General features: G+C 52.9%; 1 protein-coding gene across 25 annotated transcripts in view; it reads left to right on the forward strand.

The window, feature by feature from the left end:
* The window catches only part of TACC2 (transforming acidic coiled-coil containing protein 2), a 213,667-nt gene that overhangs the window by 168,049 nt on the left and 33,590 nt on the right, over positions 1 to 12,028 (forward strand). For 23 of the 25 annotated variants that reach the window (XM_086681051.1, XM_086681064.1, XM_086681069.1 and 20 more), the window contains 3 exons: positions 4,231 to 5,527; positions 9,509 to 9,569; positions 10,725 to 10,923. In XM_086681051.1, the coding sequence (XP_086537177.1) occupies positions 4,231 to 5,527; positions 9,509 to 9,569; positions 10,725 to 10,923 (1,557 nt within the window). Of the gene's footprint in view, positions 1 to 4,230; positions 5,528 to 7,104; positions 7,141 to 9,508; positions 9,570 to 10,724; positions 10,924 to 12,028 lie in introns of all 25 variants that reach the window. The other 2 variants (XM_086681074.1, XM_086681075.1) reach the window with 1 other exon arrangement.

The raw sequence follows: 12,028 nt of genomic DNA on the forward strand, positions 1-12,028 counted from the left end.
AATCCTTATGTTGAAGCGGTAGCCCCTAGTGTGATAGGACCTTCAACGAGGTGATGGAGGTTAAACGAGGTCATAAGGGTGGGGCCTTGATCCAATAGAACTGCGTCCGTGTAAGAAGAGGAAGAGGCCCTTGGGGATGAGCTCGTGCGGAGAAAAGGCCGTGTGAGGCCACAGAGGAGATGGCCATCTGCCATCGAGAGGTTCTGTGGTACTTTGTTATGGTGGCCCGAGCTGAGTGATGCCCTTGGGAACCCCCCTAGCAAGCCTCCATATGATGAACCACAGATGCTCTTTTTGTTATCAGACTGAACCAAAACCTGGAGCCTGGGCAGGCATTGCCCGGGTCTACACCAATGGGGCGCACAAGGGGGAGGAACCCAGATTATTTGTGGAGCGAATGAATGAATGGTCTTCATGCAGATACAGCGAGTGGAATTTAGAAATCTGGTAGGAGGGGCAGGGAACCCAATCAGACCACACTTGCTTTGGAAAATCAGGGCCCGCGCATGGCAGTGACCTTTTCTCGGGTCTGAGAAAGCCACCTTGCCCAGGGTTCCTCTGAAGAGCACTTAGAAGCCCCCCAGCCCCCCATCCCCTCAGCCCCATAATGGGCCCTGTGGAGCGACCTGCTTGAATACCACGCAGTAGGACAGCAGTTCTCACCCAGGGGCTCTTGTGCCCCTCACGGGGACATTGGGCAATTTCTAGAAACGTTCTTGGTTGTCACAACTGGCGTTGGCATGCCCGTGGCATCTAGTGGGTAAAGGCCAAAGACGCTGCTAAACATCCTGCAGTGAACAGAAGGACCCCTTGCGTCAAAGAACTAACCATCCCAAAATGGCCACAGTGCCAAGGCCAAGAAACCCTGCAGCAAGTTTAGGTTTCCTGGCCCGTGAATATCGGTTCTTTTTTTTTTTTCAACGTTTATTTATTTTTGGGACAGAGAGAGACAGAGCATGAACGGGGGAGGGGCAGAGAGAGAGGGAGACACAGAATCGGAAGCAGGCTCCAGGCTCTGAGCCATCAGCCCAGAGCCCGACGCAGGCTCGAACTCCCGGACCGCGAGATCGTGACCTGGCTGAAGTCGGACGCTTAACCGACTGCGCCACCCAGGTGCCCCCCGTGAATATCGGTTCTAAAGAGGAAAGAGTGTTACTCAGGCAGGGACGTTTTGGTCTGGGCCAAACAATGAGCAGATGGTTAAGCTGAATATCTGCTGCATGTTGCATGATTCGGGGGGACCCCTGACCTCGGGAAGACCTCGGAAGGCATGAGGCAGCCTGAAAAGAGAAGAGGCTGGCGGTTGTGGATCTTGCTTTGGGAATGATGGAAGGGGCTGGGGTTCTTTCTCCCTCTTTCAAGGCCCACTCGAAAGCACCTGTTCCGCTGGGTCCCCTGGTCCCTCTGTGGCCTCTGTGCCATGTGTCCGGGCAGGAGGATGGGGTGCTTCAGGGTGCCAGGCCCTGGAGGAAGTAGGAGGGAGTTGGTTTAAGAAAGAAGCAGGGGGCGCCTGGGTAGCTCAGTTGGTTAAGCATCTGACTCTTGATTTTGGCTCAGGTCAGGATCTCACGGTTCCAGCCCCCGCTTCAGGCCCCATGCTGACAGCACACAGCCTATTTGGGATCCTCTTTCTCTGCCCTCCCCCACTTCTCAAAATAAATAAACATAAAAAAAAAGAAGCAGGGAGGAATCTTCTTCTTTTGAGTTGGAAAGGAAGCAGGAGTGTTTTGAGGTGAGGGAGGCATCTTTCAGTGGAAAGAGCTGTGAAGTTTCAAGGAAGCTCTCCGTCCATCTGCTCCAAGTAGGGCCTGGGTGGCGCTGGGCACCGAAGAGATGAAGAAGTTTTGAACCATGAATAGATGTGCTTCCAGAGGCATTTTTTTTTTTAATCTTTATTTATTTTTGAGAGAGAGAGAGAGACAGAGACAGAGCACAAGCAGGGGAAGGGCAGAGAGAGAGGGAGACACAGAATCGGAAGCAGGCTCCAGGCTGTCAGCACAGAGCCCGATGTGGGGCTCAAACCCATGAACCAGGAAATTGTGACCTGAGCGGAAGTCAGACGCCTAACCGAGTGAACCACCCAGGTGCCCCTAGAGGCGTTTTTGGAGCCTGCAAGAGAAAGTGGGACAAGTCCAGGGAGAGCAAAGATGACCAGACCAGTCCCTGAACTTGGGAGGCTTGGACTTTCCTTGTGATGTCATCCCCTGCCCGCCCCCCCCGCCCCCCCAGCACTTCCTCTCCCAGGTGCTTCAAGAGAAAGATATGCTTGTGAGCAAAGTTCCGGAAGCAGTGTACAAAATACTCACCCCCTGGGCATTTGCAATAGTGAGCATGAATTGCTCTGAGAAAATCTACAGCGAGAGGCCGGTTCAGTGTTAGCTGAGCATTTCCCAAACCTTGTACATTTGCTGGGATGAGGCATAGAGAGGGCTGACAGATTCAGCAAATAAAAATACAGGGCACCCAGTTAAATCCGAATCCCAGATAAACAAGAAATTACTGAGACATATGTATACCGAATCCCAGATAAACAAGAAATTACTGAGACATATGTATACTAGAAACTACTCAGTTATCTGAAATTCAGCTTTAACTGAACATCCTATATTTTATCTGGCAGCCATCCCAGCCGGGCACGGGGTGGGTGCTGGGGGCATGACCCCCATCAATGAAACCCAACTTTAGAGATTCCGTCCCAGGCCATACCTGTGCTGACTCTCCGATCCCTTCTTCTGCAGACCTCTTTGCAACATTTGTCTTCCTTTGTCCAGTGACATAGTGTTTGTTCTCTGGCCACTTTCTGGCCTCCTGACTGCCCAGGAGAGCTGTGAACCCAGAAATGCATGAAAGGCACCACCTGGCACGGGGAGAGCCCAGGGTAGCCAAGCCAAGGCCAGGCTGGCCAAATCCCCATGGAACGGTGGGGTCATCGGGTGATGGAGCATTTCGTGGCCAACATGTAGAGTGTGCGTGGCATGTTTTAAAATAAGGAGCAGCCTCCATGGACGGCGGTGGCTGTGGCGGTGGGGAAGCCAGCAAGAACAGCAAAACGGCGCGCCTGGGTGGCTCAGTCGGTTGAGTGTCCAACTTCGGCTCAGGTCATGATCTCAGGGTTCATGGGTTCGAGCCCCTCATAGGGCTCTGTGCTGACAGCTCGGAGCCTGGAGCCTGCTTCGGGTTCTGTGTCTCCCTTTCTCTCTGCCCCTCTCCCACTCGTGCTCTGTCTCTCTCTGCCTCTCAGAAATAAAGAAACGTAATTAAAAAAATAATAAATAAAAGTGTTAAAAATTTTTTTAAAAAAGCAGCAAAGAGAGGAGAGGGAATGGACTAGAGGTAAGGCCAAGAAGAGGAGCGTGGCAAGCAGAGTTGGAGGCAGAGATTATAGGGGACACCTGGCATAAGGACAGGTGGCAAGCAGGGCATCCTCAGTCCTGCTGCAGTGGCCTGGGGGCCTCCACAGAAAGGCTCCCAGTTGTTCCTCACAACAAGCTCCGAGTAGTCAAAAACAGGCTTGATGATGCTAATGGCTGTCTCCCTCTCCCTTGCTTTAGTCACACTGGCCTCTGAGGTTTCCTTAACACGTTAGCGTGCTTCTACCCCAGGACCTTTGCACTTGCTGTTCCTTTTGCTTATGATGCTCCCCTCACGCCCCCACCAGATATGCTCCTGGTTCACGCCCTTCCCATGTTTCTGATCTTTGCTTAAGTGTTTCCTCCCTGGAGAGCTTTGCCAACTCCTTTATTTTAAAATTGCAGCACTCCTACCCTGGCTTTATTTTTCTCTATATCACCTATCACCATCTGGCAGTCTGTGCATTTTGCTTGTTTATTTATTTCTTAACTGTCTTCTCCCCGAAGGATGTACCTTCCGGAAGGGCAAGGATTTTTGTCTGTTTTGTTCATTGTTGAATCTCCAACACCCAGAATGTTGCCTAGTCCCAACTGGGAACTTGGTAAACATTTTTGGAATGACTGAATGATTTGAGCTGTCCCCCAAACAGCCCGCGTCACTCCCATTTGACAGATGAGGGACCGGAGGGTAAGCCTACCTGGGGTCTGGAGCCAATAATGGGTGAGGGCAGACTTTGTGCCCACGCACCGCGCCCACCCAGTGGGGGCCCGGGGGTCCTGGGGACTCTGCCTAGAGGGTGGTAGTCTGGCACGAGATGAAAGCAGTCCAGTGTCCTGTGTCCTTCGTCCTTTGGTGACTGCTTTGTCTCCTTTTCCTCAGGATGCGGTTCTGAGACAGCCTGTGTCCCCGATGGCCCACGCAGCAGCTCGGTGGAGGGGAGCCCCTTCCGCCCCCCGTCACACTCCTTCTCTGCCGTCTTCGATGAAGACAAGCCTATAGCCAGCAGTGGGACTTACAACTTAGACTTCGACACCATCGAGCTGGTGGATGATTTCCAGACCTTGGAGCCCCGCTGCTCAGACTCTAAGAGTCAGGAATGCAAAGTGAACACCCGGAGGAAGTCCACGGATTCTGTCCCCGTCTCCAAGTCCACGCTCTCCCGATCTCTCAGCCTGCAAGCTAGTGACTTTGATGGTGCTTCCTGCTCAGGCAACGCCGAGGCCGTGGCCCTGGCCCCAGATGCCTACGGCGCGGGCTCAAGCAGTGCCTCCAGTACCCTTAAGCGAACTAAAAAACCGAGGCCGCCTTCCTTAAAAAAGAAGCAGACCACCAAGAAACCCACGGAAACCCCCCCAGTGAAAGAGACACCACAAGAGCCAGTCGAAGAGAGTCCTGTCCCCAGTGAGGAGAACAGAGCAGTCGAGACCAAGACAGAAGCTTCTGCACCAGCCCTGGCAGAGGAGGTACCCCTGGAGCCTGCTGCTGTGCCCAAGGCCGCCTGCCCTCTGGACCCAGAGGGTGCCGAAGGGGCCGTCCCCCCAGCTTCCGGAAGCGGCAGAGTGCAGAACTCACCCCCCGTTGGAAGGAAGACGTTGCCTCTTGCCACGGCTCCGGAGGCAGTGGAGGTGACCCCGTCAGATAGTGGGGGGCAGGAGGACTCCCCGGTCAAAGGGCTCTCGGTGAGGCTGGAGTTTGACTATTCTGAGGACAAGGGAAGTTGGGACACCCAGCAGGAAAACCCCCCTCCTACCAAAAAGCTAGGCAAAAAGCCGGTTGCCAAAATGCCCCTAAGGAGGCCAAAGATGAAAAAAACACCCGAGAAACTCGACAACGCTCCTGCCTCACCTACCCGGTCCCCCGATGAACCCAATGACATCCCTATTGCTAAGGGTACCTACACCTTTGATATTGACAAGTGGGACGACCCCAATTTTAACCCTTTTTCTTCCACCTCAAAAATGCAAGAGTCCCCCAAACTGCCCCAACAGTCCTACAACTTTGACGCAGACGCCTGCGACGAATCCATTGACCCTTTTAAGACGTCCTCTAAAACCCCAGCCTCACCTTCTAAATCCCCAGCCTCCTTTGAGATCCCAGCCAGTGCCATCGAAGCCAATGGAGTGGACGGGGATGGGCTGAACAAGCCCGCCAAGAAGAAGAAGACGCCCCTCAAGACGTAAGTGCAGGGGTGCAGGTGGTAAGCTCGGGGCTGTGCCTTGGCTGTGAGCCCGGGTCATGTGCCTGGATGAACGCGGCTGCCCTAACCCTTCCGCCATCTGCCATAATGCCTCCAGGTTTGCAACACGATCCCTGTTTTCCTCCCTCTCTGTGCCCACGGTGGTGGCATTTCCTGTGCACAAATCCCTCTGGGTCTAGCGTCTTTGATCTTTTGCCTCTTTGTTATGTCAGTGGTTTAAGGCTTTACCTTGAGCTGAAGGCCTGACATTTGACTCCGGGGGAGTGTGGGAGATCCCACCGAGAGGGAACTCATCTGTGCTTGGGTGACTTAACCTTTTCCCTGCTTGGCACAGGAATTACTTTTGGGGCTGGCCTAGAAGCTGGGAGATTCACCCTTCAAATAGTGTTAGAATTGGTCGTATTTGTGTCTGCCCGTTAACGTGTTGGTCGGGAGGCAAACCCAGTAGTCTCTGGGAGGCCCGTGAAGGAGAGGCCTGGCCTGGGCCCTTCCTCGCACCGCAGCCCTAACCATCTTTTGCAGACAAGAGTCCAAGGCCCCATGGGTCCAGAAAGAGATCGAGGGAACTTGAAAGGGAGAAACCATCCCCGAAATCCCCGTGACCCCCAGGGGGCCACCAATAATTGGCTCAGCTGTGCTCAAACACTTGCCAAGTAGAGTGCCTTTAACAACCACATGTCTGTGCTTCTGGAATTCATCTCCAGACGCGCTCTCACCTGGATGGCCGTGGGTCCGTTTCCAGGACGTGGGTCCCAGCATACTGGGTGAGAAGGGTACTTAGAGCCTTTCTCCTGCCTTCATGCGAAGTAGGGTCAGTAACTGAACAAGGCCACAGCGACCAGGCTTCTGGCACCAACTCAGCAGAGCAGACCACAGCTGCTGGCCTCTCTGCCTCTGTCCGGTATGAATGGAGACAGGGTAGACCTTCTTACTTCCCATTCTGGGCTCCCCGAGGAGTTATCTTGAGAAGAACTTGGGACTTCCTGAGAAGAGATTCTCTAAGCAGGCGCGAGTCTTGGGATCCAAGGCTCCCCAACCAGGAACCTTCAGATCAGTTCCCCAACCTGGCCCTTCCTAGAGATTCCATCGAATCTGTGTTGGACGCTTTATTTTAAGCCTCAAACAGAACTCTGAAATGCTCAGACGACAAAGCTACGTTCCCTCATTTTTGGAACGGGAGCCAGACTGCAGCCACTGCGCACCTCCTCCTTCCGCACAGATAGTTTGGTTATGGTCTGTCCTGTCATCAGAGCACACAGGTCAGGGAAACCACCCCATCTCTTGTCCTCACCTCTAGTGCAGATGGCCTGGAACCCAACACGATGTGACAAAGCTCTTTGAACACCGGCACTTTAGGGGGTGATCGGAAGCACGAGAGGAAGGTGCTCTCGGACAGCCCCCTCTCCAAAAAGCCGGGATGTGGCCCCCTCTCCCAAGCAGAACTCACAGTGGATGCCTCTTGGGTCCCAACCCATCAGTAGCCAATTGTGTGCAGATGGATCTTTTTTGTCAGTTCCTTCTGTCCGTCTCTCTTTTTTCTTGTCTTCTTGTCTTAGGATGGTTGAAGATGTGATGTCTGTGTGTTCTCTGTTGTAAGTAAATTTAACGGAACCTGCCTCTTCCACTGAATGTGCTTTTCTTCCCCCTGCTTTTTGTTTTTGCTTTCAGGCTCTTTTCATTTCTTCTCCGTGGCTGCTGCTTGTGTATCTCTCTGTTGGGCCTGGGGACGGGGAGGCGGGGCATGGGGCTCCCCAGTAGCAGAGGTTACTTTCCTGTTTCGTAGTGATTAGCATAAGTGAAACTGCTTGGCTGTGAAAATGCGATTACCCAACATCTGCCTGCTTGTCAGGAATGGAACTCTCCTGCTTGCATATTCGATGTCTTCATCTGAAACCCATACATTTTTTTTTTTTTTTTAAGCTCTCATTCCATTCTTTCATTTCAAATTGAGCTAGTGAGCGATTGCTTTCAAAGTACTGGGTGTGGCTTCACGTTGAAATAAGCATCCGGCCAACCGCAGGCGGCGACTGAGGTCACTTGTTCCTGCTAACGTGTGAAGCAGAAATCTGTGGGCTGTGTCTCCTTGAGACCTGTGGGTTGACTCGGAGTGGAGCACACGGCTGTGAGAGCCACCACCAGCCTGCTCTGGGCCTACGTCCTTGACCACCCAGGACCAGTCTGGGTGTCGATCGGCATGCTGTCCGTGCACGGGTCACCCTGCTGGGTGTCGCTGCAGGCAGAGCAAACCGTCTCCGTGCCTGCACGGCTTTGCCCCCACGGCCAGGAGAGATGTCCTGGGCGGCTCCCAGGGGCCCAAGGACAGGTACCTTTCCTGCTTCCCTGTCTTTACAAGGGAAGCTGGCCTGGTCCCAGGGGTCCAGCAGCCCTGGGGTAGAGTGGAGTCTCTCAGGCTTGCTTCTGGCCAAGGGATTTCTTTAGTGTTTTAGAGCCATTTAGCAACTCTGAAATATACAGTTATATATTTATATGCATGAATAAATATATGCTTCAAGCTGTGACTGTATTGCTCATATGGCAAATGCTATAAGTGCTGGAAAGAACCATTTCTAGTATTTTCTCATGACTGAATGCCATTGTTGGAGCGTTTTTATTGAAGAGAACACAGGGAAGGAACTTGAATGCCAAATTGCTTTGTCCATCCAGTTATTATCTATTTATTTATGTACGTATGTATGTATTTATTAAGAGAGAGAGAGAGAGCACGAACAGGGGAGAGGGCAGAGGGAGAGAGAGAGCATCCCAAGCAGCCTCCACACTCAGTACAGAGCCTGATGCAGGGCTTGATCTCACTATCCTGAGCCAAAATCAAGAGTCAGGACGCTTACCTGACTGAGCCACCAGGCGCCCCCATCTGGTTAATATTTAGAGCAGGGAAAGGTAGTGGGATCTAAGGCCAGGGGATGCCCGCCCCCGCCACAAAGCCGCTGCTTTGGTGGAGGCAGGACCATACCGCAGAGGGGCCTGAGACCAGGGGTCCGTCTGCAGGTGGGAACGCTTCCATTCTGCCTGGAAAATGACCCCCCCCCCACTACCACCACCCCAGACCACTCAGTGGACTCAGTGGAACCATGTATGCTAAAAATGCTTTCCTTCTGACCCTTTCATAAGTCTGATCTGATTTTCCTTTGCCTCTAGTGACCTGCACCTGCCCCCAATTATTTATAGAAAGGAGAAAGAGGGAAAAGAGTTGTTAACCATGGTTGAGAATAGACATTAGAGAAATCACCTCATCCCTGAAAAGAGTTCTGGAGATTGGTTGTACAATGTGAATGTACTTTACGCTATTGAACGTGAGTGTTTAAGATGATACATTGTGTGTTAGGTGTATTCTACTGTAATTTTAAAAAGAATCGTCTCAACCCTGGCTCTGTCTCTGGTCAGAATCTCACCCAGGTCTGAGGTGCAGGAATCCGTTACGCTCAGAGTTCCAGTGAGTGGGAAGGATTTCTCCCTGAAGACCCAGAACATTCCTTCATGTTTCTGCCCAGATCCTTCAGCTGTTTATTATGTGCTGTGTCGGCTGGCCAGTCAGTAAACTGGTTCCCCCTTCACTGGTGTCAGGAACCTAGATCCCTGCCCCCTGCCCCGTTTGGTTTCAGACATTCTTGGATGAATCTGAATACATTAATGTCACCCAAATCTGCTTTTTAACACAAGAACATCCGGCTAAATTTAGCTTCATTTTCTGGGCCAGCTCTCCAAAATGGCATCTCTCTAAAGATTTCCAGCTCGAGGACTCTTTCCCTCGGGGGCAGCAACGGTATCTGGTGTTAAGTGGGAATGATCAGCACGGACATCTTTCAGCTGGTGTGGAGTAGCGAGGGCTGGAGGGTGGGTCTGGGCCAGACGCTCTGCAGACACGGTGGCGTGGGTCCACTCTGTGGAACTCTGGACTGTTCTGTGCCCCTGTTGTGTTGACATTTTCCGTTCTATTTCCAGTGACACATTTAGGGTGAAAAGGTCGCCAAAACGGTCTCCTCTCTCTGACCCACCTTCTCAGGTACGATGGTCCCTCGATAAATACGATTTTGCCACTCACCTGGGGAAGTTAGAGCTCATGTGTTTTGATTCCCTACTAGTCAACCGAAGTTTCTCTTCTGTTCGTCACAGGCACATTCCAGCATCCTCTTTGGCTCGTACGTGGAGGGGTGGAGGGTTGGAGGGTTGGAGGGATGGGGCGTCCCTTGCTGTTTGCAAGACACCGTTTTGATCCCTTCCCTTTGGGAAAGATCAGAGTGCGCCCCGCGAGTAGAAAGATGTTCAGCGAGTGTTAGTGGATTCTGTAGGAATCGCACCAGCCCATTTGTCCATTCTGCCAGTTAATCAGCCGAGAACGTGTATGAATTTCAAATTGAGAAAGTCCGTTGAGACACATGAATGTATGGTGAGAAAGGATGGGCTATGTGTCAAGAGCACTGGATTATGTAACCAAATCCAAGCAGGGGAGATCAAAATCATGCCCTGAGGAAGTAGGCGCTTCGACCCTCCCTTCAGGTGTGCCCATCGCGCTCTAACCAGCCCCTGTATGAGATCTGTACCGTTACAGACCCAGGAAGGTTAGCCTCGGGCGTGTATACCAGGCCCCCTTCTGAGACAGTGAGGCCCCGGCCCCGCAGACCCTAGCCCGGCCCCAGGAGAGGGGGCTGGGGTCCCGGTCCCAGCTCTGCTCTAGCACTCAGGGCTCCCCCGCTGCCCTGCTCAGCTGTTCCCCCTCCATGGAAAAAATCCCGCAGCCACAGGCATGCAGAATGTCAGGCGATATTAAGGATATCGCTGCACAGGCCCTGAAGCCCTGTGTAGACATAACTCGATAGTTGCGGTCATGAAAGTGCCAAGAGTTAAAGTTCCTTATTTTTCTCGGACTGAACGAGCAGGAATGCCCCCACATCACTCCGACACAAAATCCTAATTTGTCTGAAACCCTCTGTAACAAGCCATCAGGAAAGGAAAGTCACAGAGGAAAGAATCTTGTCTCCTTGGGACCATTTTGGGCAGAGTCCGAGGACCCAGAGGATTGTGATGGAGACGTGTCCTGGTTAGGGGGGCCCCCCAGACCTGGCTGGGCGGGTGTAGCTGGGGACACAGAGACGGGTCGGGTGCAGCTGGGGACACAGAGACCGTATGAGAAGACCAACTGCTTTGCTTCTGCCCCCAGGACTCCACTCCAGCGGCTACCCCGGAAACGCCGGTGATCTCCGCCGTGGTCCATGCAACCGACGAGGAGAAGCTGGCGGTCACCAACCAGAAGTGGACGTGTGTGACAGTGGACCTGGAGGCTGACAAACAGGACTACCCACAGCCCTCGGACCTGTCCACCTTCGTAAATGACACCAAATTCAACTCACCCACGGAGGGTAAGCGGCTTGGTGGCCAGCCGGACCCCTACCCTGCCTCGGAGACCACTGTCCCTAGGGAGCAAAAGGCCAGGAAGGAAACTTCCATGCCAGGTAACCATGCCATGGGTGCCCTCCCAGCTAAGTCTGCATTTGAAAACAGCCTGAGGCTCGGGGCGCCCGGGTGGCTCAGTTGGTTAAGCATCCGGCTTCGGCTCGGGTCATGATCTCACAGTCTGTGAGTTCGAGCCCCGCATGGGGCTCTGTGCTGACATCTGGAGCCTGGAGCCTGCTTCAGATTCTGTGTCTCCCTCTCTCTGACCCTCCCCCGTTCATGCTCTGTCTTTCTCTGTCTCAAAAATAAATAGCTATTAAAAAAATTTTTTTAAACAGCCTGAGGCTCGAACCCCGCTGCGCCCCCACCCCCGAGACACCAGCTGAGAGCCAGTCAGCTTAGTACACCCCCCCCCGCCCCCCGTCATTCCCATCCTGAGCTTACCCAAGCTTGGCTTATTGTCTGTGGTTTATGTGCCTGGGTGAATTTGAAGCACACGCCTGGCTGCAGACAGCATCGTCCGAGCCGAATGCTCAGTGTGAGTCAGCCCCTCCCCAGGGGTCCTTTGGTGCCACTGCTGCTCATCAGCCCCACGGGATGGTCCACAGTGTGGTCACACCATCTACCCAAGCCCCAAACCAGAGGGTTCACTCCAGTCTCGCCAACAAAGAGGACAGTTTTCTTGAATAGACCCCAAGGCCTGTTGCTTTTCTCAACAATAGCTTTCTTCCTCTTCCACATATTAGCTTCCAGCTTTCTTCCTGATTCTTTGGCTTGAGAAATTCACCTATCTTAAGTCAGCGTAGCATCACTGGGTGAAATCAAGAGGTTTTTTTTTTTGTAAACTGATTATTCCACTCACACTGTTTAGTGTCTGAATCTATATATTGGCTCCCACACTTCCTTTCCCGTTAGGAAGGCTGTGGAGGCCTGAAACCATCTCCCTGCCTGATCGTGCTCTGCCCCAGGCCCTGCGTGCCTTTCCTGCACCTGCCCCGCTGTGAGCTTCCCTCCAGCACTCGGTGGGGACTGTTGTGATGGTGCTGAGGCTCCCTTTCCAAGGCCGGTCGT

The sequence above is a fragment of the Puma concolor genome, chromosome D2, assembly GCF_028749965.1.
Source record: "Puma concolor isolate L17-30 chromosome D2, mPumCon1.1.hap2, whole genome shotgun sequence".
In the NCBI taxonomy this organism is placed as follows: domain Eukaryota; kingdom Metazoa; phylum Chordata; class Mammalia; order Carnivora; family Felidae; genus Puma; species Puma concolor.